The sequence below is a fragment of the Epinephelus lanceolatus genome, chromosome 22 (genome assembly GCF_041903045.1).
Source record: "Epinephelus lanceolatus isolate andai-2023 chromosome 22, ASM4190304v1, whole genome shotgun sequence".
In the NCBI taxonomy this organism is placed as follows: Eukaryota; Metazoa; Chordata; class Actinopteri; order Perciformes; family Serranidae; genus Epinephelus; species Epinephelus lanceolatus.
Genome location: NC_135755.1, coordinates 21096862 through 21123754, shown reverse-complemented (window position 1 = coordinate 21123754; position 26893 = coordinate 21096862). Strand labels below are relative to the sequence as shown.

Genomic DNA, 26893 nt, shown 5'->3' with positions numbered 1-26893 from the left:
TGGGATACCAAATAAGTTAGTTTTAGCTAGGTAGCCTAGCTTACATTTGGTGTAATAAACCAGCATTTAGTTTTAGCTAATTAGGCTAAATCTGGTGTAGGCTACCCAATAAACTAGCTTTAACTAGGTAGCAGAGTTAGTTTTTTGTCTGAATGGCTAATTCTGGTTGGATACCCATTAGGCTAATTTTAGCTAGGTAGCCTATCTTACATTTGGTGTAATAAACTAGCATTTAGTTTTAGCTGATTAGACTAAATCTGGTGTAGGCTACCCAGTAAGCTAGCTTTAGCTAAGTGGCCTGGCTAGTTTGAGTCTGATAAGCTAATTCTGGCAGGAAGTTGAGCTAGGTAGCCTAGCTTACATTTGGTAATAAATTAGCATCTAGTTTTAGGTAATTAGGCCAAATCTGGTGTAGGCTACCCAATAAACTTGTTTTGGCTAGGTATACAGCAGGCTCAACTGTTGTAGCCGGTGAAGACATAGTGCAAGTATTCTGCTCTCATTACAAAATATATAGATATTTAGGTTTAATAAACACCAAAACAAATTTCAAGCAAGAAAACATTATAGCCCTAATGAAGGGAAGATTTATTGCAGTCTGGTTGTATTTAGAAAATTAGAAGTGAAATTAATAGCCTGTCTTTTCAAGTAGGCTACACGTAAAATGTTTTAGCAAGGTGTTGCCAATAAGCTAGTTTTAGATAGGTAGCCTAGCTTAAATCAGGTGTATTAAACTAGTATTTCGTTTTAGCTAGGAAGCCTAGGCTAAATCTAGTGTAGGCTACCAATTAACCTACTTTTAGCTAGGTAGCATAGCTTCCATTTGGTGCAATAAACTAGCAGTTAGTAGGCTAAGTCTGGTGTAGGCTACCTAATGACAGTTTTAGCTAGGTAGCCTAATTTGCATTTGGTGTGATAAACTAGCATTTAGAGAGCTAAATCTGGGTTTGGCCACTCAATACGCTAGTTTTAGAAAGGTAGCCTATCTTAACTCTGGTGTATTAAACTAGCATTTAATTTTAGCTAGGTAGCCTCGGCTAAATCTAGTGTAGGCTACTGAGTAACAGTTGTAGCTAGATAGCCTAATTTTCATTTGGTGTAATAAACTGGCATTTAGTGGGCTGAATCTAGGGTAGCCTACCATTAGCAACTAACTTAGCTTTAGCTAAGTAGCCTAGCCTACATTTGGTGTAATAAACCATGAACTAGCAGTTTGTGGGTTTGTGTAGGCTACCAAATAAGCTAACTTTAGCTAGGTATATAGCCTAGCTTCCATTTAGTGTAATAAACTAGCATTTAGCTCTAATAGTACAGGCTAAATCTGGTATGTGCAAGTGATCTAATAAAGAACTTTTAGCTAAGTAGCTGCAGCAGCTAAAACTGTTGTAGCTGACTAAGTTTAATGACTTCAACTAAAATTCACTTGATTCTATGATGGTGTAATTAAAAAAAATATGCATACAATGTGTGTTTAACTTCACTGTCTGGTCAAACCACATTGCCCCAAGGTAAATTACACATCAGCCATCTGTTTGTGATGATGATTGATGTCATTACGCTACATTATTACGCGTGCAGGTAATTTCTTGTTCTGCTGTCTGGAGCTTTGAGCTGTTTTGAAAGCTCAGGTGAGAAAGACAGGAAGAGGTGTGGTCAGTGGAGTAACTGGAGAGAGGCGGAGAGAAGAGGCGAAGTCACACAGGTAGAGACGGAACGCGCTTCTAGTAGTGAGTCACAGAAACATGTAACATAAAACACAGGCTGCACCTTTTTGCGATAACCTGCCTGGATCTGTCAGATGGTGAACTACTAAGAGGTGGTTTAGGATTCACAGAAGAGTTGTGATTTGTGGGAAAGCCCTCCGTCGACGCCGCTGGAGGTTTCAATGCCAACATGGATCACTTGTCTCGGGGCGGGTGTGATTGAGAAATAGCTGTCAAGCACCGGGAAACTCTCATATTTTGATTAACGGTAAGAATAAGACATTATATCACTTATATCTGTCTGTAGCTGCGTTAATGGGGACACTGCTGTCTGGGGAAATACCTAATGTCACATAGCTTTATTATCTGGTTTCAAAAAGTTGTTATAAAATAAGCAAATGCAGGCCCATTTTGAAATGGCCCTTAAATTATGTGTCTGAAGGTAGTTTTAGAGTAAATATTGAAGGCAGATATCACAATGACCATATTGCCTGTATTTACATTTACTTTCAGAGGGAAATATTGTACTTTGTACTTCCTACATGTGTTCGACAACTAGTTATTAGTTACTCCTCAGGTTTTATACACAAAATGTAATCAGGTAATAAATTATGATGCACTATTATGGATGAAACTACCATCATAAATCACCTTCAACAGCTGCAACATGAAAATGCTGCTCACACAGTAATCCATCACTGATAATAATCCAGTAATATAACAAAAACATAAGTAAAAGGGGCCATTTTCCCTTGAATGACATCATTTTAAGTAAAGTTTTGAATGCAGGGAGTATTTTTGGATTGAATTGCTGCTTTGACTTTAAAATATCTGAATACTTCTACTACTGATCTTGGCTGTACTCATTGTCTGCGCTTGAAAAACACACAGCATCTTGGGCAATTTTTGGAGAGGCACACCCATCACTTCTACAATTACAGATTAAAACACAAGTGTGATCTATTATAATATCTGTGTCTACAGTTATGCACCATCTCCAAAGCCCTGTCTGAGCTGTAACGCTGTAGGTTGATCTTGATATCCTCTTGGGTTCACCCAGACGAAGCATGCATCACCACTGTAAACAAAGGCTCTCCAACAGAGGTGCAGTTGTGCTGGATAAACAGTGCTGCGAGTCGTTTGTAGTTGCAGATAATGTCTTGTAAGATAAAAGTCAGGCCAGTTTAACCAGCGACTCCTCAGCCACATAAAGCTATTAACTAAATAGTTGGACACTTACACACACATGCCATTTGGCTGAGTTTTTTTTTTTTTTCAGTAGCTGGCCAGGTTAAAGATTGATCACTCTGTACATAGAATGATCACACAGGTCTCTCTCTGTTTACCAGCGTGCATCTTTGGCTTTTGAATTTGAATGTGTGACCTGCGGAGAATTTACCACACGCTCAATCAAGTTGGGCGCAGATTAATTGGGAGTTGGCCCTGGAAATTAATGCAGGCCCAGGCTAGTACCCTCTTGCACTTGCCTGGTTTTTGAAGCATCGGTTGGCTGCGAGAACGAGCCGGCTGACTGCAGGAGAAGTGGCTCTGCTTGTTGTTTAGCATAGATGTTAATTTTTTCCCAGGGTAGCTGACAGGGGAATGCTGAAGACCCTCCTTGACTCATACCTGCTGGGCTGATAAGCAGGGGATTTATGGCTGTACAGCCCTCTGGTTACATGAGGAGCAGAGGCTAATGAAAGAAGAATTTACTGTTTAAACTTTTTAGTTTTTAGCAATAAGGAAGTAATGTGAATGTAATCACTCTTATAATTAATATTACTGCACCCATGACTCAGGATGCTGTCAATATGATAGGAATTCACCCTCCAAATTACTATTTGTGTATCAATTAGTCACCCTGTTTTATACTTGGTTTTTCTTTAATACCTCCACAGCAAACGAAGAATCCAAAAAGTGAGAAAATTTCTAATTAACTGAAGCAATATCCACTTTTAACAATGGCAAGCTATATCAAATCATCCATTTACAAACTCTTACACAACCTGTGCAGTATAATCCAAGTCTTGTTTATCTAGTTGTATGCTCAGTACTTCTCAAACAGACATATGAACGGGAAGTGAAACTTCAAAGCCAGACTCAATTAACAAAAATAGTCATTTTACCTCCTGAACATGGGAGCTCCTCGTCTACTTCTGCATCGATCAGTGTGTTTGTTTGTGTCATTGTGTGACTTTGGTGTTTTGAAAAGTTAGTTTGGATTCAGCAAAGAACGAAGACAAACTACGGATTGAGGCAGCGGTAGACCAGCAGCTCCCGCGTTCAGTGAGGTGAAATTACTGGTTTTGTCAATGAAGTCTGGCTTTGAAGAGAGCATAGAAAAGCCTCACCTCGCGATCAGTATCTCGTCAGAAAGGGCTGTCTGTTTGGGAGGTACTAAACAAATCACTGGATAAATGACACTTGCACGAGTTGCGTCAGATTTTGTATACTTATGTTGTAATACAGGCTAAATCAAGAATTTTCTCTGTTTTTGGATTCTTCGCTCACCATGAAGACATGCGAGAAAAATAAGGTTTTCTTTTCGAATTCAGTGTAACATGGGGCGAGTAATTGATACACAAATGATGCCATTTGCGGTGTGAAGTATTCCTTTAAATATGTTAAAGAAATGCAAATTAAAGAGGAGATTTTAGTGAAATTGATGCACCAGTTAACCTTACAAAAGCTGCAATGCTGCTGTCAACACACAGCACGACTTCAGTTACATAAATACTGTGTGAACAGAATCCTGTTTAACTGGTACCCCCAAACCACAGACGAGTTAATGTTTCCACCTCGCAGTTTTACACCGTCCCTGCAGGATTGTTGCCTCTGAGGTTCAAAGTGAGTCACAACCCAGTAAACAGCACTGATACTGGACCCACTTGATCTGGCATCTGAGGATAAGACGATCTTTCATGCCTGTTTTTGTTTCCTGCTCCCTCACCCACCTGTGCCTCTTTGTGCAGCTTCATTTATATGCTTCTTCTAACATCTTTCATCATTTGCCCTCTACTCATTTGTGTGTCTAACTGCCACCCAAATGACACTTCTTTCATGTTCTCCTGGTTATAGAAAGCGTGGTGTGGTGTAGTAGATGTGATCAGCCGAGAGTAAATGAGTTGAGATTTCCTCTCACAGGACAACAACAAACAACTTGTTTAAAAGTTGGCACAAAGCTAAAAGCTTAACGATTCCCCTCCGGCATCACACACCAAGGGCTTTTTATTAGGTCCCCATGGTAACCTAACAAGGCCCAAGTGGGAGCAAAGTTACAGTTAAACAGCCTCTTTAATGAGATGAAGAAGACTCAGATACAGGTGCATAATAGCGTCTTTGGGTTTTGTCTGAGGGCTTCAGACTGGAAAACATGATTGAGAGCATAACTTCTCTTCTTATTGTGAAGTTTCAGCGACCAAAAACAAAAGATTTAAGAGGTCTCATAACTGTCCTGTAACCTTTGACCCTGAAGGCAGGTCGGCCGGGTGATGCTGATGGACCAGGACACTCAGTGGCTGTACCAACTCCTGGCTGAGGTCCAGTTGGAGAAGTTCTACCTGCGTGTTAGAGATGGCCTCAACATCACCCGCAGCGAGCACTTCAACTACGTCAAGGAGTCCGACCTAGAGCAGATAGGGATCAGCAAACCTGGTGAGCCTTTGATCATCCACACGGGGAATAAGTCAAAACATATCTGTGTTCTCAGACAGGGAGGCTTTGATCTGTGGATCAGTAACTGATGTTTGGCTCATCAAAGCTTCTGATATAAAAGCATTGTCTGCTGTTTCTCTGTCTCTTTTAAATGTCCCCAGTTAACCTTTGGATTCACAGTATTGATGGATTAATGGTCCAAAAAACAATCCTATCATAACGTCCACTTACTTGTTTAACCTGAAGCTTGCAGGGACATCTCATGGCCGTCGTCAGCACATGCTCATCGTAAAAACACATGTCATTTTTAATGAAATAATGACTTATGAAATGTGCTGAAGGATACATTGGAGTGATAGTAGGGAAATCATTGGTCAATATATTTTTATAAAACAGTACCATTTACTGTAGATGTAAAGGCTGTCATAAAAATCTGACCGATATTTCATGTTGGATAATTACATGTATTTTTTTCCTCCAGCACAAAGAAGATTATGGGAAGCTCTGAAACGCTACAAGACAACTTCACGAGGACGGTCATGGATGCCCAAGGTCTGACACATCAAGTTAACTCTGTCATATGTATTGTATGAGAACTACATGTAAACAGGCATGACAGTGAGTAATAAATTTTCTTTTCTTCATTTATTAATGCATTTAGGTGTTAAGCGGGCGAGGTCCAGATGGAGGGGACCAGTGGAGCGGAGGTGGCCCGCCTCAGGGTCAGGAGGGTGTTAGCCGCGCTCTTCCTAGTCTGATCCAGGACAGTGAGCTGGTTCTGGGAGAGAAGCTGGGCTCTGGGTCCTTTGGGGTGGTGAAGAGGGGAGAGTGGCACACACCCACTGGGAGAGTGGTAAGGGACAGGTTTTTTTTTGTTTGTTTTTTTTGGGTTGTTTTTTTTTTGTATTATTGTCTGATAGATGCCGTATCCCCTGTATACACACAGTTAGACAGCATAACATCCCCAAAACAATCAGCATGTACTGTAAATTACATTGTACATGCTGTTTTTGATCGCTGCATGCATACTCATTTAAGTAAAAGTCAAAAGCATTTGTCTAGGGACAAAGTGAGCTGCTTTTGTTTTATGTTACTGCACATTAGACTTGTAGTGACCAATCCACAGAAAATTATCACCAGACTTTTCAGTTCCCCTCGGCTCTACAGAGCATTTTAGCCTCTTTCAGCTCATTGTTTTGGTCGTACAGCCCACAACTTTACTGTTGTCACTTTCACAGCTCAGCAGCGTTCTTTTTCAGCTGCAACAGGCAGCTGTTAGCCACAAAAACCAACCTCCACTGTACACTATGCCCTCAGTGCCAAACAGCAGACAGACACAGTTAGTGACCAAAAGCCAAATATTTTTCTCTGGAGTTGGTTGAGACCAAAACAGAGCTAAAAGGAGAGTGAATATTGGACTTCAAAGTCATGTGTAAGTTTCCTCCATAAGCCACCACTCACATTTCTGAAAGGGGATAGTGAAGAATGACAGAGGGTCATTCCCAAACACTGTCTTGTTTGGGAGGAAGAGGTTTTTTCTCTGTTGCGAATTTGCGTTTCCTAGGAAATTACCCACCGGACTCTCCCTCTGATTGGCTAGTAAGTATCGCCTTGTTTGGTTGGATTGGTCAGGTTTAAGCAAGAAGAGTGAGATTGGTTTGGGTTAAGGTAAGAATGTCAGGGTAAGCCCATCAGAAGTAGAGTAAGGCAAGTCATGCCTTCTCTGTCTATGGAAACGCAAATTCACAACTTGGTAGCTTTAGGTAGCTATCCCCAGTTAGCAAAGATCCACGTAAGGCAGTTACTGTCCCCAGTAGTGGGAAAGGTGGATGGTGGAATAACCAAAGTAATAGTTGAAAACTAAATGCAGTGTGTCCTGTGTAGCTGCTAGACTCTGAGAAAGCAATCCAGCTGTCTTGAGCCAGTGTCTCTTTCTTTCCTTTCCTCTCAGTTGCCTGTAGCAGTGAAGTCACTAAGGAGCAGTATGTCCAAGCAGACGGACACACTGACCGACTTCCTCCAAGAGGTGACCACCATGCAGTCACTGGACCACCCGAACATCATCCGACTTTATGGCGTGGTGCTCACGCAGCCCCTCAAGATGGTAAGATGTTCAAACACTGAGCTAGTATATGGATCTGTTTGAAGTAGGGTGTGTTTAGGAGCAGTGACATATTTTTCCTTGCTCTAGGTGACAGAGCTGGCCCCCTTGGGCTCACTGTATGACATCCTGCGCTCACGTCAGTATGAGTACCCTCTGGTCCGCCTTTGGCTCTTTGCTACCCAGATAGCAGCAGGTATGGACTACCTTGAGTCCAGGAGATTCATCCACAGGGACCTGGCTGCAAGAAACGTCCTGCTGGCGGCCAGGGAGATGGTGAAGATCGGGGACTTTGGCCTGATGAGAGGCCTGAGCCAAGACGCGGACCACTATGTGATGTCAGCACACAGAAGGATCCCGTTTGCATGGTAAGGGCTGCTGGGACATTGAGTTGGAGGAGGGTGTTATTAATAGTAAAATTCTCACTTTCTGTGTTGTCCATCTTCCTGTTTTTCCTCCAGGTGTGCTCCAGAGAGCCTGCGTGTGGGCTCCTTCTCCCACTCCTCAGACGTGTGGATGTTTGGCGTCACCCTGTGGGAGATGTTCACCTACTGTGAGGAGCCCTGGTTCGGCCTGTCAGGCAGACAGGTACATGCTTGTTGGCTACATGTGAACATTTCACGCTTAGGCTTTCAGTGTTTGTATCCCTGCCAATCAGCATGTTTGTCCTCACGTATGGAATGTGTGTCCCCGCCCTGACACAGTTTGCCTTTACGATATGCTCCGTGACTCATACTGTGTCACTGATGTTCACTCTCTTCAATCCAGATCTTGTGGCGTGTGGAGCGGGAGGGGGAGCGCCTGGAGAAACCGCCAGATTGCCCTCAAGAAATGTACGCCGTCATGAGGAAGTGCTGGGCCTGCAATCCTGCTGACAGACCCAACTTTGCCCAGATCTGCACAATGGTGGCAGAGGTTTGCAACATTTTGTGAAGCTTTTAATCATGAAATCAGAGGAGGCACTGTTGATCAAGCTTTATCAGACAAATCTGGTCCTGTAAATGTTGTGGAAATGAACTGATTTCAGTAAATCTTTGTCATGTTTTTCCTTTGCAGGCTAAACCAATGGAAGGCCAAGCAACAAGAGACTTCGTTGAACCCAGGAAACTTGCACTTGCAGCCAACGACCTCGTGACCCTTGTAGACCATGGGTGGGTGAGAGAAAGGAGGGTGGGGCTAAAAGAGTAACACAGTGGGTCTTTGTTAAGATGAAACAGGGGCTTAAGTCGGCCTCTGAAAAGTGCATTCCAGCTGTGATCTCATGGAGTCCTTGAACATGGCTTGCTTCGTTTGTTTGTTTGAACCAGTCTAGCAGCTATGACACACACAGTGTATCCTTACATAAGAGACCCACAGTCAAGATAATATCTGTTGTGTCACTGTTTTCAGTTTTTTTTTTTTCATGTAGACACGTGCACAAAACCACAAGCAACAAAAAACACACCTAAATCCAAAAACAAACAAACATTAAAACAGGTTTTTGCGTCACTGTGAATTTGCATCTACAGGCCATTAAATAAATAAAGTCATGCATTAAAACCCCTAACTGAAAAAATTAAATTCACAAAGTGTTAAGTGCTCTCTTGAAAAAATTTAATGCCAGTAAGACTGACAGAATAAACCAGTGTAAGAATAATGTCTAAGTGACTAATGGAGACGACAAAAACAGGCTGCAAATGAAATCCATACAGGTTAATGTGCAATTTATGTCCATTGAAAGTTCTTGTCTTTGACACTGACAGGCTCAGATTGTCTTTAGAAGTGTCCGACAACCTTACAGAAAGGACCTGATGCCGAAATGAAATGTTTTCTTAGCTTTTGCCATTTGTTATCGTGACTCATTCAAGGAAATGTTTATTTTGAAATCTCATGAGGTGACTTGTTGCAAAAAACAACAACAACGGAAATGTTAGTGAGAGTTTGGGAGAGGAGTACAGAAAGTGTAGCTCAATGTTATTTAAAAGATTCCCAAGGTCACGACTAATTTTTAAAATGCAGAAAAATCCATGATATGTCAGAACGAGACTTCTCCTTGAGTGAAACATGGTTACACATAATAACAAACAGACTGGATCAGTGAAAGGTGTGGAAAAAAATTTCATTTCTCTGCAGGGTCCTTTCCACAACGTTGTCCACCACTTACAATAACAATCTGAGCCTGTCAGTGGCAAAAACAAACACTGTTATTGGACGTAAATTGACGGTGCACAACTGCCCCTAGGGATTACATTGCAGCCTGTTTCACAGCTGCCGGCTGCAGCCATCCCTCTCAATAGTGGACCAGTTTAAAAAAACCTGTTGTTTCTATGAGTCACTTTGACAGAAAACCATGGGAAAACAGAGTCCAGGTTGAAAATGACCAACGTTTCCTTTAAAGTCTGTTAATGCTAAATAAATACTAATAACTAGTCCATACCCATTGGTAGCTTTGTCACCTTCTACCTATGCCAATCCTCAATGCCTATGTGCAGTTTCACATAGATTGACCACGTCAGTGAGTAGAAAAACGTGGGACAGACAGAATGACTGACTGACAGAATGACACACTGACAGTTTCCATGATTATGTACAGCATACCATACCATGACTTAGTCATGCCAAAAATTAGAAGAAAAAACAACATTCTGCCACAGGGGGAGCCACAGCGATCGGTCGTATTTTAGCCATTTTTAAGCATTTTTCTGTTGTTATAGCGCCACCCAGTTGCCAATTAGAGTTAAATTTCTCTCGTTTCTTTCACTGAGTTTCATGCAGATCGGTCAAACTTCCTAGGAAGAGATAGATTTTAAGGGTTTTTCAAAAAATTCAAAATGGCAGAAAATCTATATAACCGGAAGTTATGGGTTCTTGGGGCAAATTTGTTCCTCATGAGGAGAGGCATCTCTGTGCACAGTTTCATGTCTCTACGACATACGGGGCATGAGATATGCCCATTCAAAGTTTGCAATTTCAATCGGTTGCTATAGCGCCCCCCTTTGGCCAATTGATGTAATATTGCTTCATTCGCATCCTCCCATGACCCTCTACCACTGTGCCAAATTTCACATGGATTGACCAAGTCAGTGAGGAGAAAAACGTGGAACAGACACACACACAGAGTCAAAAGAGGATTTTCATCCCAAGCGTTCAGCATTCAATGAAGAAAACTGCATTCTATATATATGAACATGAAGTTAATTCTTGACCTTTGGGAACAATATTTGATGTAATCTAAGCTTAATGTAGCTGGTTCAGATGTTAATTAGAGTTTCATATTTCCCTTTCTTTGTTCTTTACAGACAGTAAAACTGTAAAGATTAGAGAAATAAAGTCAAAGAAGCACTATTATCTGTATCCTGTCAGTAAGTGCACAGCTTCTGTAAGGTAAAACTGGAATGTGTAACTTTAAAAAGAGGAAACAACACATTAATCCTCTTAAAAATGAAAAGTTTAGTCCATAAGCAAACCAGTTGAAAACAAACGGCTTTACTTGGTGTGGTAGGTCTATCATCTTATGGTGGCTAACTCACTGACTGAAGACTCATCCCTAAGTGTGTCACTGTGACACTGTTTTAGCGCTGACCATTATGCTGCTGTTCACCAGACGTCACACCCTGGTAGTGTCACTATAAACAAAGAGTCTCTCTCTCTGCGCAGACTGGAGCTGAGTGAATGGAGGGGCCAGAACCAGAGGACGCTGACAGTCGGCTGGTTTCCAGCGACCCTCATCATGCCGACACTTGCCCCTGCTGCCGCTGCCAACCCCGCCTCTACCACTGCTTACATCTCACCCCCGCTGAAGGGCAGCCTGCACCACACTGCGCACGGAGACATCAAACCTGAGCGCTGCTGGGGAACACCTGAGAACATGGACGAGTCAGTGACACCACTCATTCATTCCCTCTCTGTGTTACTGAGGCTGTTTTGTTTCATTTTCGTCGTCTTTGCTTGTGTTTATTTTTGCAAACAAAAAGAGACTTGAATTACCTGCAGCTAAAAATACACCATTAACAATAATATAGTGTTTCAGGATGGACGATTTTTGATTGCCTTGTGGCCTTTGGAGCTTTTGTCTTCATTTATTGACATTACAGAACGCTACAAAAGAAAGAAAGAATTGTTAGTTATGATTTTATAAATTACTATTACCCTTATTTCTTTTATTCTGCCTGTATCATGTAGAAGAGGACTGTATAAACCTCTCTCAGGTGCCTGTGTCACTGAGATTTATTGCAGAATGCTAACAACAGTGCAGCGCTGAACTTTGACCTGCTGTCAGTCAATACAGTTTGTGAGCCGAGGCTGTCATACTAATGTGTGCACTGTTCTGACCTGTGCAGTGGAGGCGGCTGGAGGACGCACCCTGCCCGGGACAAGGAGGGCTCCAACCTGCAGAAAATGGCAGGTAGGGACTAAAAATAGAAGCAGCCGCAGAGTGCAGTGAATAGCGCTACAAGATGGATATGATATTAGGATTAACATCATATGACTAGATATTATCTTGGATTTTAAATATCATGATATTGTACTCAGCATATCTCTACATATCTTTAATGAGCCCATCACATTCTCACTACTAAATCCTTTCTTTTTTGTCTACACCCTCATTAGCTTCCACAAAGTGGTTGCTTTATTTCAAAATATCACACACAACACCCCCAAAAAACAAAAAAAAAGACTGTCCGTTTGACAAATTCTCATCAAAAATTATTATTTTTCATCACTTTGTGTTTAATATCACTGCTTTACTTGTACATAGAAAACTTCCCAAGTTGATGAGCTTCAATTTGAGCCCAAGTTGATGTTTCTGTCTTGAAAATTACACCTGCTTTGGCCTAAATTTGTCACTATACCTCAAATCAGAGAAAACCGAATCATCGGTCACTAGCCTTCCAGATTTCAGCAACTGCTCAGCCGATTTGGACAGTGTTAGAGTGGTGTTGGGGATTACTGGGGATGCTGAATCCATTTATGACATTTTCAAAATAGCTGTTTAAACCAGATGTAGCCATATTTCAGTTTTAGAGGACATGCTGGTACAAAAATGGCCGCCAGCCTTTTTACCTGCTATATTTCAAACGTCTGATACATTAACTTCACTGCTCCAACTTCATCATGCAGTGTAGAGGGTCACTCTGCAGACCCTAGAAATGACCCAACTGATAAAGCCATTTGTCCATTTATTTCTTCACATGTTCTTTTATAAAATGTTCGTCAATGCTTGCAGTTTTTTATGCTAATATTAGACAGAAATCATCTTATCCATTCAGGAAGTGACTCAGTTTATCTAGTCATTCATTCTCACCAGTCTGCCCTCTAGAGCCCACACACACACTCTGAACTAAGATCACTTACTGCCTCTTTTAAATGCTGTCACCTTGTCCATGATTTCCTCACTAATTTCACATGGCAGACCGCTGTAATAATACTTAATGGTGCATTCAGAGGCCTCTTTCTGTGTCTTCAGGTATGTCTCGGAGCCTGGAGTCTGTTTTGAGTGGACATCGGCCCCGGGCTCACACAGTAGGGGCGGTCAGAGTGGATCAGCAGGGCAGACCCGTGCCCACTGTGATGGCAGCTCGCAGTGTGGTGATGCAGCAGGACACACGCCGCTTCAGCGAGGCCAGTATCGCCCCTCCTCCACGGCCACCGCCCCCCAACCTGAAACGCTTGATGAAACCCCAGAGGAGGCCCACAATCCACCCTGTCCCGGGCACTCCGTGGCCTCCACATGTCGTCCCTTCCCCTCCATCGCAGGCACAGCCTCACCCTCAACCTCAACCTCCACCCCAGCACCCACCTCCGCAGGCCGCCGGAGGCTCCAACTTGGCTAAAATGGCTCACATGGCTCGCTCAACCCCGCAGCTGGACGACTACACGGACAACAGAGAGAGGGAGCGAGCCAGAGGTCGGGATAAGTCACCCCAAGTGCACAACACGAGAGACAGTCTCATCGCACAGGTACGAGACTGATTCATATGTTTTTTTGCTTTTGCTTTATGAAAACTTGTTCAAAGGATTAAAATACAGGCTTCTTCTCAGGTTATGGAGGCGGTTCATGGAGTGACCACTGAAGAGGTTCATACTGCACTGCAGCGTAGTGAGTGGAACCCAGTGCGAGCTGAACAGCAACTCAAGGTCAGACCAAGAAATGACTATGAAAGAGAGGCATCATCAGCACAGTGTACATTTATCTAACATCTGTTCATGGTGGAGCTTTGAGTAATGAATGTGTCATATTTGAATTGTTATGTACTGGGTAAAAGGAGATTTAGCACCAAGTCACATTTCATACAACTGCAGCTTGTGATTCAACACTAAAGCATGTTGCACTACAGGACATACTGTACCTTCATCAGTGATTTCAGAACAGGTGTTTAGCATTTGAATGCTGATGAACACCTGCTTGAAGAGTTTCTTTTTTGTTTTTCCATGTATCTTAAAATCCGTATTTTGACTGATTGTTGTTTTGCGTCCCATCAGTTGGAGCAGCTGTACTCGCTGAGCCTCTGCTCCCGAGAGGACTGTCTGAGGATCCTCTCCAGATACCAGTGGAACCTGCAGGTGGCCAGTCGCTACCTGATCCGATGGTCGCGGGACGAGAGGGCCGTCACCGGCGACCGGGAGCGACCAGCGAGCACAGAAAGACGAGTCTGAAGGGATTTTTGTCGCTGATTTTACCTTTGTTCGTGCATCAAGCAACAATTGTGGCACTGGATGCTGCCCAGTATGACTTTTTTCATTGGCCAGCTTGATGTGGGAACAGAAGGGAGTCCAGTGGGTACGATAACGGCAGAAAAGTGAAGGTGTATTAATGTAAAAAGGAATATTCTGAACCAGGAATCTAGCAAAACATTTCTGACTGCTGTTTTTGTATTTTTATTGAGAAACTGTCCGGCACATTATGTGTGCTTTTGCAAATAGTTTTTGTATCTAAATGAATTTGTACATATTGTTTTAGAAATTGTATTATTGAATAAAATGATCTGGGCTTAATGCTGAGTTGCTGTGATAATATGACCAGTTTATTCAGTTAGTTCATTATAGAAGTGTATGATTACTGTACTGTACTCTTAAAGGGCCAGTATGTTGGATTTAGGGGGATTTAGTGGCATCTAGTGGTGAGGATTGCAAACTGCAACCAGTTGAAACTTCTTCCAGATGGTATTTCTTCAGCAATCATTGTTCAGGAGGTTTTTCCTGGGAGCAGAATTTGTAAAAAAAAAAAAAAAAAAAGACTCCTGCACTCTAAAGCACTCTAAAAATGATGTTAATGCTTATGCAAAATTTCGGTGACTCGACCTTCATCAGGCCAACCTTGATGAAACCCTGCCTGAAAAAGGTCAAATCACCGAAACGTTGCAGTAGCATTAAAATCATTATTTTAGCAAGTTGGACAGTCTTTTCTGCAAGTTTAGTTCTTGTCCCTCTCCTACACACCTGTTTGAATATAGATGTGGGAAATATTCCTTCACTGGGAGCAGAATTACCTGAAGAGGTGTCTTCCTCTCCAAAAAAACAGATCAGGGGTCTTATTTATAAAACAATGATCTATTCTAAAAATGTTCATATGGACTTAAGCCAAAAATGGCACCCTAGAATATAAGACAATATCTACAATCAGGCTTTTACTACACCTTCTGCTTCACTAATTTCTGTTTCCAAAATATTCGTCAGCACGGGTCAAAGTTTCTTTCATCAAGTCTGTTTTTATAGATCACAACTTTTGCGTGGGAAGTGGCGTATGCTTCTTTCAGACCTCGTTTTGTGCGTACACAAGGTTGATAAATGAGACCTCGGGTGATTTAAACTGGTAAAAGCACTGAATAAAGCGGTGTAACGTAAAATAAAATGGTGTTTTCTCAATGCTTGTTGCGGAGGGACTGCTGACTACATTTGCTGATGTGAAAACGTGCATTTTGGGCTTCTGTAGAAACATGACAGTGCAACATGGCAGACTGCATGGATGAGGACCCGCTCCCTTTATAGATGGCCCATTGTGAACAAAAATACAATGATTCTCATTTCCAATATATCCCCGAATCCTACACACTGGACCTTTAAATGTAATAGAGACACTGTGTTGCGTTAAAGAGCCTGCTGGTCTTCAGAAAGAGTTTAGTGTCCTAAATCGTATGACATTATTAAAATACAAAGCCTTACATTGACCAGATAGCGAGATCAAAGCTGTGAGAGCCTTAAATGTATTTTCTGTTATGAGAGAAAGGTGATAAACTCTGCTGGGATATCAACTAAGACATTTCCATGTTTACTTTATACAACATATTTTCCTGTTGTGTCTTTTATGGGTTGTAACTTAAGAAAACAAACAGACACCGTGTGGATAAATATGCCAGTGCAAATATTTACAGAGCAGTTAGCATGCAGAGTATCAGGTCAGCTTTTACAACCTGTTGTTGAGCCACTGAATTGATGGTTCCTGTATAGTAGGAATCATAGAATTGTATATTATGGGAGGTTAATTACATTTTGAGCATTGAGGCATGGGTGGACATGTTCAGACATGCTCTCAGGAATACTATGCTTGTATTTCCCACATTTTCCCAGAGGGTGGAGCAGTAGGATATTCAGTATAGGACCAGGGAGGAGAGGGTTTGTCTCCTTCTGTAGCATATGGAGTAGGGCATGGATATGATGTTAAGATAGATAAAAGAAGGTGATACTGACACCAATAAAGTGCATGTTGTACTGATAAAGTTACATAGTAACTAAAGCGGAGATGGGTTTTAGTGGAAGTGGACTTTGGCTGATTGTGTTCCAGATCATAAGACGGGATTTCCCTCCGCAGCGACAATCATTTTTTCCAAGTGAAACCAGATGTTCCACGTTTAGCGTTAAGGTTTCCAAGGGCCTTCCTAGAAACGTTCCTAGACAATCGGTGGAGCTTAAAAACACAAGACATCAACACTGTAACAATGGCTTCGTGTGGCATTTGTTTTATTTCTGAACAACAGGGTATTTGTTTCTGTAAAAAACTTGATTCACAATCACAAGGCAAACAACAGTGGGTACAAAATAGTTTGATAGAAACACAGGAAACTGATTACACAGATCCTGCTTGCTGCAGATACTACTGATTGTAAAAAAAAAAAGCAAGTTAAGAACATTAAACTGACACAATGAACATACAATTGCAATAAATGTACTGTACATGCTTTGGCTACTGTCTCTTATCAGAGGTGCACAGAAGCTGATAGACACATAGATATTAGTTACTGACAGTGTAAGAGAGAGTTGCATTTGAGAGCACTAGTGGCAACCAAGCCTCACAGGAGGCACACCCATGTTAAGTCATGTGAACAGTGAGAATGAGAATGATAATCAAATACAGTGCAGAGAGTTGCGTTCAACAACAGGCAACATTTGTGAACAGTGAACAATTGACAGCACAGCAATTAAATAAGATACAAACGGACAACACTTCACATTCAGGTTTCTTTCGGTTACAAACTACAGAAACTCAAATTGTTTCCTTGAACCCGCCACTGGTCAGCTTTTCCGACCACTGCGAGGTCAGATAAACGTTCACTTTAATGTTCACCGACCTCAACTTCTGCTTTTTATGTTCTTTCAATTCCTCCTTTACTCATATTATTCTTACTTTTAACCTACATGTTCTCCCTCCTCTGTCATTACACTGGCACATGTTCAAGGCAGTGGTATCTGGAGAAATGGGAGGGCGAGGTTTGGCGGTGGCGTCAGTCTCCACGGCAACTGTAAGACCACAGAGGGAGCATGAGAGCATTTACACTGTAGCCTATGCTACAGGTTTGTTAGGTTATGTACACTGGAGTTTAAGACAGAGGGCTTCGAGGAGAAGAAAGGCAGCTGAGAGGTAGCTCCCACTTCTCTCACTGACACAACCAACACTTCCTCATATAAGCTTAACGACGACAGCTTGTTCACTGTGGTTTTATATGAAGCTTTCAATTTGCAAGGTTGAAAGTCACAACAGCCACGCTCAGACACAACAGTGCGTTGAGCTAAGTGCTAATGTCAGTATGCTAACAATGACTTACACGCATATATGTTCAGCAGGTTTTACTGTTTACCATCTTTGTTTATCTGTTTGTATGCTAACATTTGCTGAACAGCACTAAACACAAAGTACTGAAACCACTCTGCCTGTAGGATAAACACAAAGCTGCAGCCAGCAGGCGGTTAGCTTATCTTAGCTTAGCATAGCATATAAACAGCTAGCCAGGCTCTTTTTTTTAATTTACACAATCTACCAGCACCTCTAAGCTCACTCGTTAACACGTTATACCTGGTTTATTTAATTAACTGCTCCCAGCTTTAAATAACCATGCACATAACCTCGCATAAAAGAAGGCACATCAGTGTTGTCAGCTAAGTGCTAATGTCCAAATGCTCACAATGACAATGCTAGCATGCAGGTGATCAGAAGGAATAATGCTTATCATGTTAGTTTAGCTTGTTTGCATGCTAACAGTTGCTAAATAGCACTAAACACAAAGCATCTGCTAACTGCTAGCATGCATGGCTAAAAGAGAGTATTGCACTTGTGCTAAACCAACTGTGATTTCCTCATAATGTGATATAATAGCAGATAAAAATATATAAATATGAAATGTTATTGCCAGTGTAGCATAAAGCATTCAAACACATGTTGATATCCGCTCTTATTTCTGTGTGTGGGTACTGAGAAAGACACAAAGGGTAAGGGTGACATTCTTTAGCAGGGATTAAATCTCAGTCTGAGGTACGGTGTGGAGTGTAAAGAAGGCTGGCAGAGTAGCAGCCGGTATCAGTCTCTGAGCTTGGACAGATTTCAAAAATAATCCGTGGCTGGTTTTTGTTTGCTCATTTTAGTCTGTGTGTATAAAAGGATCCAGGGATTGGCATCACTTTGGCTGGAATTTGGCAAAGGAAGGATTAAAAAAAACAAATGGAAATATAAAGTACATGAACAGAGAATACATAACTGGCACTAGCTCTCATGCTGTTGTTTTTCCCCTCCTTGCTTCCTCTGTTATGAAAACACAGTGCTGCGCTGGTTGGCCTCCCCGACCTTCTCGAAGAACATGAAATCCTGCAGAGTGGACACAAAGAAGGAAATTAACTCATCGTGTGATTAGGCAGAAGGGGAACAAAAAATTCAAAGAGGAAAAACTAAGAACATGGTCTCACAATGAGGAAACAGGCTCCCATGAGCACAGCTTTCATTTTCACATCCATGTCCAGCGGGAACTGGATGCCGAAGTTGTCGGTGTCTGTGAAGACTTCCTTCAAGAGGCCGCTCCACTGCTTGCTGATGCGACCAATGGGCTTGTCACCATCTTTGCCCTTCAGCTGCAGAGCAAGAACAACGTTTCTAAGATGTTTTATCAAGAGTACAACACAGGGATGCTATCATGTAGAGGTTTTTCAGAAAAAAATGGCCAAACTTGGACTGGAACTGTTTATTTACAGAAATAAATAGTTTGACAGTTGCTTTCTTCTTGAGGGTTAGATGAGAAGACTGAAACATTAGCTTAGCTTAGCATTAAGTCTGAAAACTGGGAATCAGCTAGCCTGGCTCCCTCCAAAGGCAACAATATTCACCAACACCTCTAAAGCTCATGAGCACCAACTAAATTTGGAGTTCCAATATGTTATTTCCGTGGCCTAGGAAAATATAATCAATATTTGTGAACATAAGATACTCTCTCTCAAAGCCGGAAACCAGAGAAGTAAGTCTCAAACCTGTGATGTCATCAAGTATAAAGTCTGGGGCTGCCCCACAGACAATGGATAGGAGCCTAATTTTGTGAACACAATGAATGTTTGCTTTCTTTGTTACACCCAAATGAGCTTTACTCTATTGTTGTGTTCTCAGGTCTGCAGTCTTCGTCAGTTCGTCTATGTGGTAACATTCAGACCAGCCTGCGCTCTAGCTCAGATCACACATGAGTTTTAGCACTCTAGTGTTTGGATTTGGGAGAGAGTTGTTCATGTTTACTAATATTTTTGGACTGTCTTAGACCACAGGGACAACATGTATGGATTTTAAAAATGGGCGTAGTTCCCTTTTAACGTGTAATATCTCGTTCATTTAATTAACTGGGTGCTGTAAATTCCTGTGACTGTGAGCCTGCCACGCAACCAGTGGAGACTCCAGACAGTAGCTCCTGGCCAAGAAATAATCCTGCACATAACCTCACATAAAAAAAGTTCTTACATTATCGTTTCTGTACAGATTAGTGAGCTTTAGAGGTGCTGATTGGCAGATTTTGTTATGTTTGGACAGAGGTCGGCTAGCTGTTACTACCTGTTTCTAGTATTTATGCTAAGCTAACTAACTAATGGACAGATGAGAGAGTGGTGCAGACCTTCTTCTAACCTCACCTCAAAGTTGACGTCCCCACAGCAGTTGCAGGCAAAGCAGGGCCCCTCCAGTTTCATCAGGGTCTCCTTGTTGGCTCCCTGGATGGAAAACCTCGGCACAAAAGGGTGCCAGTCCTGTTTGACGTAGCCAATGGTGGTGCCCGGCGGTGCCTGGACCTCCATCTGTGGATCAGATATGTAATTAAATACACATACTAACGTGCCACAAAATTAGTTACCCCAGAAAGCCTAAAATCTTCCCCTGACAGCTGACAGCTATAAATACATCATCACGGGGTTTGGCGTGTCAAACACGTCACACGGGACAGCAGGAATGATAAGTGATTCTCTGACTGCTCCATTGTGCCATGACATTACAAAGGTAATACGTCTCACATGGCTCCTGTCTGACCAGTAAACAGGACTGCAGTATGTGAGAGTGTAACAGCTTGGGTTCATGCCAGTGGGAGCGTACTGTAGCCAGATTGCCAACCATGTGATTACACAGAAAGAGAGCGGTCTCAGAGGTGGATGGATGGACGGCAGAGAATCGGGGGAGTCTAGGAGATAGTTGGGACAGACAAAGGGCCATTCATAGTCTTAACAATCCCCTGCCTGAGCAGACGGGTGCACAAAGACATCGAAGCACCGCTGAACCACTCAACAGTAACACAAAGCGACGGAAGGAAAGACAGAGGCCTCTGTTTATGTTAATATGAGGTTCATCAGTGAAATTATCTTCAGAGTGAAAACCTGCATGACACATATTTCAGTTTTGTTAATGGTTTCGTTTTCTCACGTACTTTCAGTGACATGCAAATAGCTTTAGATGTATCTGCCCAGATAATGAGATATCCATTGCGACAGAAGAAGCAGTGACACACCGACTCAACAGTTTTCAGAAAAATCTTTACCATTGTGTAAGAGAGTGCGGGCCAGTGGGCTTGATGCGATCAAAGCCTCTACACCTGTATGTCACAACCTGCAAAGCAGCTCTGCCCCTAGTGCCTTACAACTGAACCAAATCCAGACATTGGTGACCAGTTTGAGAGAAAATTTGAAATGAATACAAATCATCACAAATAACCAAATATTAAGCTTCTCTAGAAATGTTATTCAGTGATGTAGTTATCTGAAAAGTTCTGCGTAAGGAAACCATACCTTTACGGCAGCATTCAACGTTGTTTCCATGGACACAGATGCCGCAAAAAATTATTTATAAAAGAGACAAAAGTCATGGGGGGAACAATAATATAATGTTACTTATTAAATATGTTAAGAGGAATAATAAGAGCATAGGTCGCAGTGATTAGTTTACTTCCTCTTTGGGCAGAGATGTATGACGGTGAAACATTACTCAACTTTATGCGTAGGAGTGTGAACTCAGTTTTCTGAGGGCTGGCTACTTTTACCAAGATTTCAAATATGGTCAAATTTCTTTACCAAGAAGTCTCGAAATTTGAGTCTGGAAAAGTGTGAAATTTGGAAATGGAAAATGATAAGTAACCCTGTACAGATATCTCAAAGCCAGTCAGTTGTTTTGTTTTTTTGTTAACTTTAAATTTATTTCCAAATTGTTGTCACTAGTGTCATTACCAGCAAAACTATGAATAAACTGCTTCAGCAAATAACAGCTCATTCTCCAGACAATCCAAATGGTCAAATATTAACAGCGTTAATAATGGAACACGTTATCTTGGTTCACTTAGTACAAATATAACGCAGATACCAGAGTGTTTATCAATGAGCAGGATGAGCACTCAGGGTGATTTGGAGCTGAGTGCACCACTGAACAAGTACAATATTGGTGTTGGTGTGGTAAATCGATATATGAGGCTATTAAAAACTGCCTTTGACACCCACACCCAGGCACAGACCTCTTGCAGGCAGCAGGGACACCAGCAGGAGACGCAGCGGAAAGGCCGTATGAGACGGATGACCTCCCGGTCCATGTTGTCCTTGATCTTCATGTCGAAGCTGCGCAGCGAGCCGCAGCAGTTTCTGGTGCAGCAGTCGTTTTTCTCTTTGGCCTTGTAGATCTTTTGGCCCAGGCTGTTCTTTATCTCGTACTGGTTATTGGTCTCGAACCCGATGAATGCTGGGCGGGACAAAGGAAACGGGTGGATGTGGTGAATAACAAAGATAAGTAAAGACTTTCAAGGTCAAATGTCTGTTTATCATTATGATTTATGTTGACAAGTTCAATGCTCGCTGGTGCACCACAAGCTGACAAACTCCTGATGCTGTTTATGTGCTGTTTGCAAAGTGGCGAGTGTAAACATGACTGGATGATCAACGCCTTACCTTCTAGGAGTTCCACTTTCTGATGAATGAGGATCTGGTCAATCTAAAGCCACAACAGAAAGCAATATGAGACAGAAAACAAACAGTCAGTTTACTATTGTGAAATGCATCAATGTGAAAGTATGAACGGGGAAAAGCTGCAAATGCAAAGTGGAATTTTCATTTGTTTGCAATGCAAAGCAACTGCATGAATTATCATAAAAGCATCTATCGACTATCTCAAAGCTAGCTGCTGTGTGGAGTCACTCCTGAGTTGGGTTGGATCCTTGTTACACAAATAATGGTCCTTTTTCTGTCTGGGTAAACACAGAGTTATTTGCTGCAAGTTAACGTCTTTGTTTGAACTCTATTTGAATAAAAGTAAATGTCCCTATAATGTGTACACAAAGAAAACCTACTTACTGTTGTGAGAAAAATGTTTAATGTGATCTTTTAAAGTTAAACGGCTGTGACCACAGAATCATACTGCATCGTTTTAATTGGAAAACTAGATTTACAAGTTCACAAACCAAAGCCAGATTATCATATGCAAAGCGGACACTTCTCCTCTGTACCGGATTTGAATTTAGTTCTAGCGAAGTGCAATAAACTAAGCAGCACAAATACAGAAATGGTTAATCATTTACTGTGACAGGAGTGCAGAAATGCAACTACATGAATCTTTGTCGAAACTTTATGGCTATTTTCTCATAACGTTTTATTCTATGTAAACACATGTGACAGATGGAAACAGAGGAACTTAGGGTGTGAGTAAGCAATTAGTGCATTTCAAAGTTTGCTCTCCGTAGCTTTACAGGACACAGTTCACCCTCGAGTGATCTGCAGTGTGGCGTCTTATCATTAATTTTCATAAGTCAGTGTTTATGAGTCAGACAGCTGCACACTAAGAAACACAAAAGGGAACAAATTCCAGAAGTGAAGGAGTGGTGTGTGTGTGTGTGAATGAGCCATTGTAGCTAAAAATAAAGACACTAATCTTAACACAAATCTTAAAACAGGTTAAACAGCAAAAATCGCCTGACTGCAGGTGCAGACCTTTCTTTGATTTCTCTGTCCTACCTGTGTGAGGTACTCGAGTCCCGGTGGGACCCCAACAGCAACCGCAGCTGGAGCCGGGGCCGGGGAGATCCCTCCTTGAGGGGCACCGTACTCCTGCCCTGGAACTGAGCCTGGGCCAACGGGACCAGGCTGATACATGACAGGAGGCTGGCCTGGATTGTAGCCCATGTTGAAGCCTGGTGGAGGGGCTTGACTGGGGTCTCCATACCCTCCCGCAGGGACTGGATAAGGGGCTACGGAGTGGCCGCCGGGCTGAGGCATGGGGTAGGGCGCTTGGTGGTAAGGGCCTGGGTAACCTGGGGAAAAGACAATAACAATAGTTCAACTCATTTTAATGAGACTGTTCATTAAGAGCTACACACATTAAGTTTCTTCATTGCACAAAACCACATTTAAACTGGAAGCACAACTGGACACATAATGTAATATACAAAACATAACCCACACAATAAACAATAAATATAGACATGTAGAAAAACATAAAGCTGCTTCCTGGTTTTAACATCTCGGGAATCGTGATCAAATGTGTCAGTTTCAATATCTTACCTTTGTATTAGATAAAAAACTAAGATAATGCAGCAACAAACATCCAGGTCATCAGTGCACCACGGAGGTAGTCATGATCTGTGTGTGTCTGTCTGATAGCAGCTGCTCTGTGCTCGTTGAGTGTGTGAGAGAGCATGTGTGTTTGCTGTAGATCATCCTACTTTTCCCCCGCTGGGAGGGACTGCAGAGCCAATAAGCTACTTATTACCCGAGCCTCAGAGGAGATTGGCGTCACTAACAAGGGAGCTAATAAACAGCCAATACTGGACTATACTATACAGTGACAGCCCTGGTGGGTCTAAATATAAACACCTGCGGTGACTGTATTGCCATGGTTACCAAATGATTTGCAAATAGGTGACATACATGGCCTTATAAAGACCAATTACAAGATCATTTCCTGCACATATTTTACAATCAACAGGTGGATTTATTTGTAGTTTAGCTTTGGAAATCATGCTAAAATCACACATCTGCTATCGGCCTGGAAGCAGACAGAAACCTACCTTTTCAAGCTGCCTTGGTTCTGTTGTTTGGTCTGCACCACAGTTAAGTTTACAGCTTTAACACAAGCCCACAAGAAGGCGCCAACAGACTTTAGTTTATTTCAATCGAACGCAACACATTGGGGGTGAAAACACTCTTAACAGTCAAATTAGCTGATATCAGTCTTTATTTAGGCATGAATCCAACAGCTGCAGAGTCTTATCTGCCCAGAACAAACTATGCTAATCAGTAAAGTTTTCAGCAGGCTAAAGAGCAGTGACTCCAGTTTCAGTGGCAGCCTGGATGCTTATATTTCTGCTTGTTTGTCTGTCTGAAGTGCATCAGCAATCAAGCCTGACTTGATAATGACAACAAAACTTCCTCCCACCACTGTGTTGTTTACTCAAAGGTCTGCACTCCAATATCTTCTTAAACAGAAGCATCTTCTGAACTTCTGACAGCTAATAGAAGACTGTATGTTGTGGTTCAAGAGTCCAAAGCAATTAGAGAAGACTGAATTACTCACTCAACACTCAAAGGCAACAAACAATCCGTGGATCACATTGAAGAGAGCCTAAATGGCAATTTAAAGGAAGTGGGTGCAACGGAGAAGTGCACGAGGATGACGAGCTACTAAGGTGGAACGCTGACTGTCATGTGTTCACTCACAAACAGATGTCTGCACCGTTGTGTCACCAGGGAAGTTCACTGAGAGGGGACAGCTCGGACATTTCCACAGGTTTCACACTCATAATTATACATCTACTCTCTTTCTCTTAGCCAGATTTTTTTCTGTCTGTGGGGTAAATGTGGGCTTGTTTCCAGAGGGTGGGTGTTTTTTCTTGATCACATGCCTCTGTGTGTGTCACTTGTCGCTGTAAGCACTCAAATGCAAAGCTCGTTGAGTTTATTTGAATGAGCTGTCATAATGTCACCACCGTATCATTAGTGTTGTGTTAAGGAGGATGACTGTGCCATGTGCTGGTGTCATTTGTCCCGAGCTGACCAAACTGGTTTTTGTTGGCATGGCAGTGCAGTCCAACAACCACCAGCTGAAGAGTTTTAGAGGTCGTTGGACTGTTTCATAGTGAGATCCTTCCTCGCTTAAGGTCGCGAGCGTGCTGATATACACTCTCAAAGCTGAACAGATGTTAAATCTCGAAACAAATGTGGGTGCAATTGAGAGAGACTTTCGATCTCAGTCAAAAAAGAGGATCTGAGTAATTTGTTCTGTGAAGTCTTGGGGCTTGTTGTTGCTCCACCCACTTCCACATTCCTTTCTCTACTTGCAGGAAACAAAACCCAAATTTTAAACCAGCGTGTGTGTGTGTATGCAGGAAGGCAGTCCTTGTGTACACAGACGGACATGCCCCACACAAACGGTACCTTTCACCTCCTGAACTGCTCTTTTCCATCGAGAGGGAGGAGTACGCTGTGCCAATGAAAAATTAGTTTTCACCTCAGGTTTCATGAAAGCATTCGGGGAATCTCTTTCAGATTTCACCACCTTTGGGAGGATAACATTTCTCGAGGACGATGAAGGAATCTGGGGGCTGGACCTGGTGTCTTTTCAGTTCACAATGCTCAGTGAGCAGGGAAATCTAATGGAAACTTGCACGCGAGACATGCGAGAGCCTAATCATTTCAACAACAGCAGCAAAAGGTGACATAATGGAAGAAGTCAACTAGGAAGCAAGTGTTTAAAGTGAAAAACTCACCATCAAAGCTCTTAATTCTTGTAATTCTATGTCTAAACACCAAACTAAAGATGCAAATCTGACACAGAGCTGGTTATTTATCCACTTTTCAAGCCACTTACCAGGAGCAGACATGGCGAGGGGCTGGATGAAACTTCTCTGGGCACGGAGTAAAAGGAGGTAACACTTCCCAGTCCACTCCCCGGGTCTCTATGGGAAACTAGAGGAATGAAAGGGGACAGGGAGGGACGGGGGTGATGCAAAGGGAGGGGGTTGCACAGACCAGAAAGTGGTGATGACAAAAAGGCGAGACGACATTAAGTCTCAATTATTCACACAGTCACGTTGAGTGACTCCTGTCATCACGTCGTATGATAAATCATGTGATACAGGGGAAACTGAAAGGCAGCAAACAGCTCTTTTGTTCGTGATGGATCATGTCTGAGAGCTAACACATGAAATATAGAAGTGGGTGTGACGTGTTTTGAAAAGGCAGGGGGGGAGGTCATTAATTTTTCCACTGGATTCTCTTCATGCTTTTATTTTGCTACTATTACCATCAGAAATCACTCAATAAAGCTGAATATCCAGTAAGGACAGGACTGAAACACACACAAATCCCCCCAAAAGTCATCAGGAGTACATTTCTCTGAAAACACTACAACTTCTCACAGCATAGCCCCCCTCTCTGTGTCTCTCTCCCCAACAGTGTCTGCTGCAGGCCTGATAAAACCCCTCTAATCCTTAACATGTCAGGAAGAGAAACATGTAAATGACGCATTAATCTCACCTATCTGGCTGCTTGTTTCCTCTCAGTCCCAACTAAAAAAATGACGGTGAAAACAAACGACTTGACAGTGGAAAATGAATCCCATACACGGTGCCAAGCAGGCGCTTTTCTTTAGTCTTCTTCCTGAGCTGTTTCTCGTTGCTGCGCTGTTGCTGTCACTCCTCCCTCCCATCAATACTTATTTTGTACTCTCCTCCCCTTTTTAGGCTCATACGACCTTTATTGG

General features: G+C 42.3%; 2 protein-coding genes across 4 annotated transcripts; one reads left to right on the top strand and one right to left on the bottom strand.

Moving 5' to 3' along the window:
* Window positions 1-1671: 1671 nt before the first annotated feature.
* tnk1 (tyrosine kinase, non-receptor, 1) lies at window positions 1672-14439 on the top strand. Of its 2 annotated transcripts, none has more exons than XM_078164865.1 (14): window positions 1672-1971; window positions 5183-5357; window positions 5839-5909; window positions 6019-6210; window positions 7309-7461; window positions 7549-7826; window positions 7920-8046; window positions 8227-8373; window positions 8515-8609; window positions 11095-11313; window positions 11778-11842; window positions 12905-13398; window positions 13480-13575; window positions 13921-14439. In XM_078164865.1, exons 2-14 carry the CDS (start codon window positions 5195-5197, stop codon window positions 14092-14094), a joined length of 2274 nt encoding a protein of 757 aa, XP_078020991.1. In that variant the 5' UTR covers window positions 1672-1971; window positions 5183-5194; the 3' UTR covers window positions 14095-14439. The 2 variants fall into 2 exon arrangements, with proteins under 2 accessions (XP_078020991.1, XP_033507594.1); XM_033651703.2 differs by having other exon boundaries at window positions 5179-5357.
* Window positions 14440-16378: 1939 nt separating this feature from the next.
* On the bottom strand, window positions 16379-26893 carry LOC117246190 (phospholipid scramblase 1-like). 2 transcript variants are annotated; one of them, XM_033609967.2, is made up of 8 exons: window positions 26668-26893; window positions 26000-26097; window positions 23149-23444; window positions 22090-22132; window positions 21663-21883; window positions 19807-19968; window positions 18610-18771; window positions 16379-18511 (listed from the first exon to the last, which is right to left on the bottom strand). In XM_033609967.2, exons 2-8 carry the CDS (start codon window positions 26010-26012, stop codon window positions 18452-18454), a joined length of 957 nt encoding a protein of 318 aa, XP_033465858.1. In that variant the 5' UTR covers window positions 26013-26097; window positions 26668-26893; the 3' UTR covers window positions 16379-18451. The 2 variants fall into 2 exon arrangements, with proteins under 2 accessions (XP_033465858.1, XP_033465859.1); XM_033609968.2 differs by lacking the exons at window positions 26000-26097; window positions 26668-26893 and adding an exon at window positions 23695-23847.

Excerpts from the sequence above, each read along its gene's own strand:
- tnk1 (XM_078164865.1), top strand. The coding sequence starts at position 5,195 with ATGCTGATGGACCAGGACACTCAGTGGCTGTACCAACTCCTGGCTGAG. Across the intron at positions 5,910-6,018 it reads GACGGTCATGGATGCCCAAG|GTGTTAAGCGGGCGAGGTCC; the intron begins GTCTGACACATC and ends TAATGCATTTAG. Across the intron at positions 6,211-7,308 it reads ACACACCCACTGGGAGAGTG|TTGCCTGTAGCAGTGAAGTC; the intron begins GTAAGGGACAGG and ends CTTTCCTCTCAG.
- LOC117246190 (XM_033609967.2), bottom strand. Across the intron at positions 19,969-21,662 it reads GTCCCTGCTGCCTGCAAGAG|ATGGAGGTCCAGGCACCGCC; the intron begins GTCTGTGCCTGG and ends TCTGATCCACAG. Across the intron at positions 18,772-19,806 it reads GTGGGGACGTCAACTTTGAG|CTGAAGGGCAAAGATGGTGA; the intron begins GTGAGGTTAGAA and ends CTTGCTCTGCAG.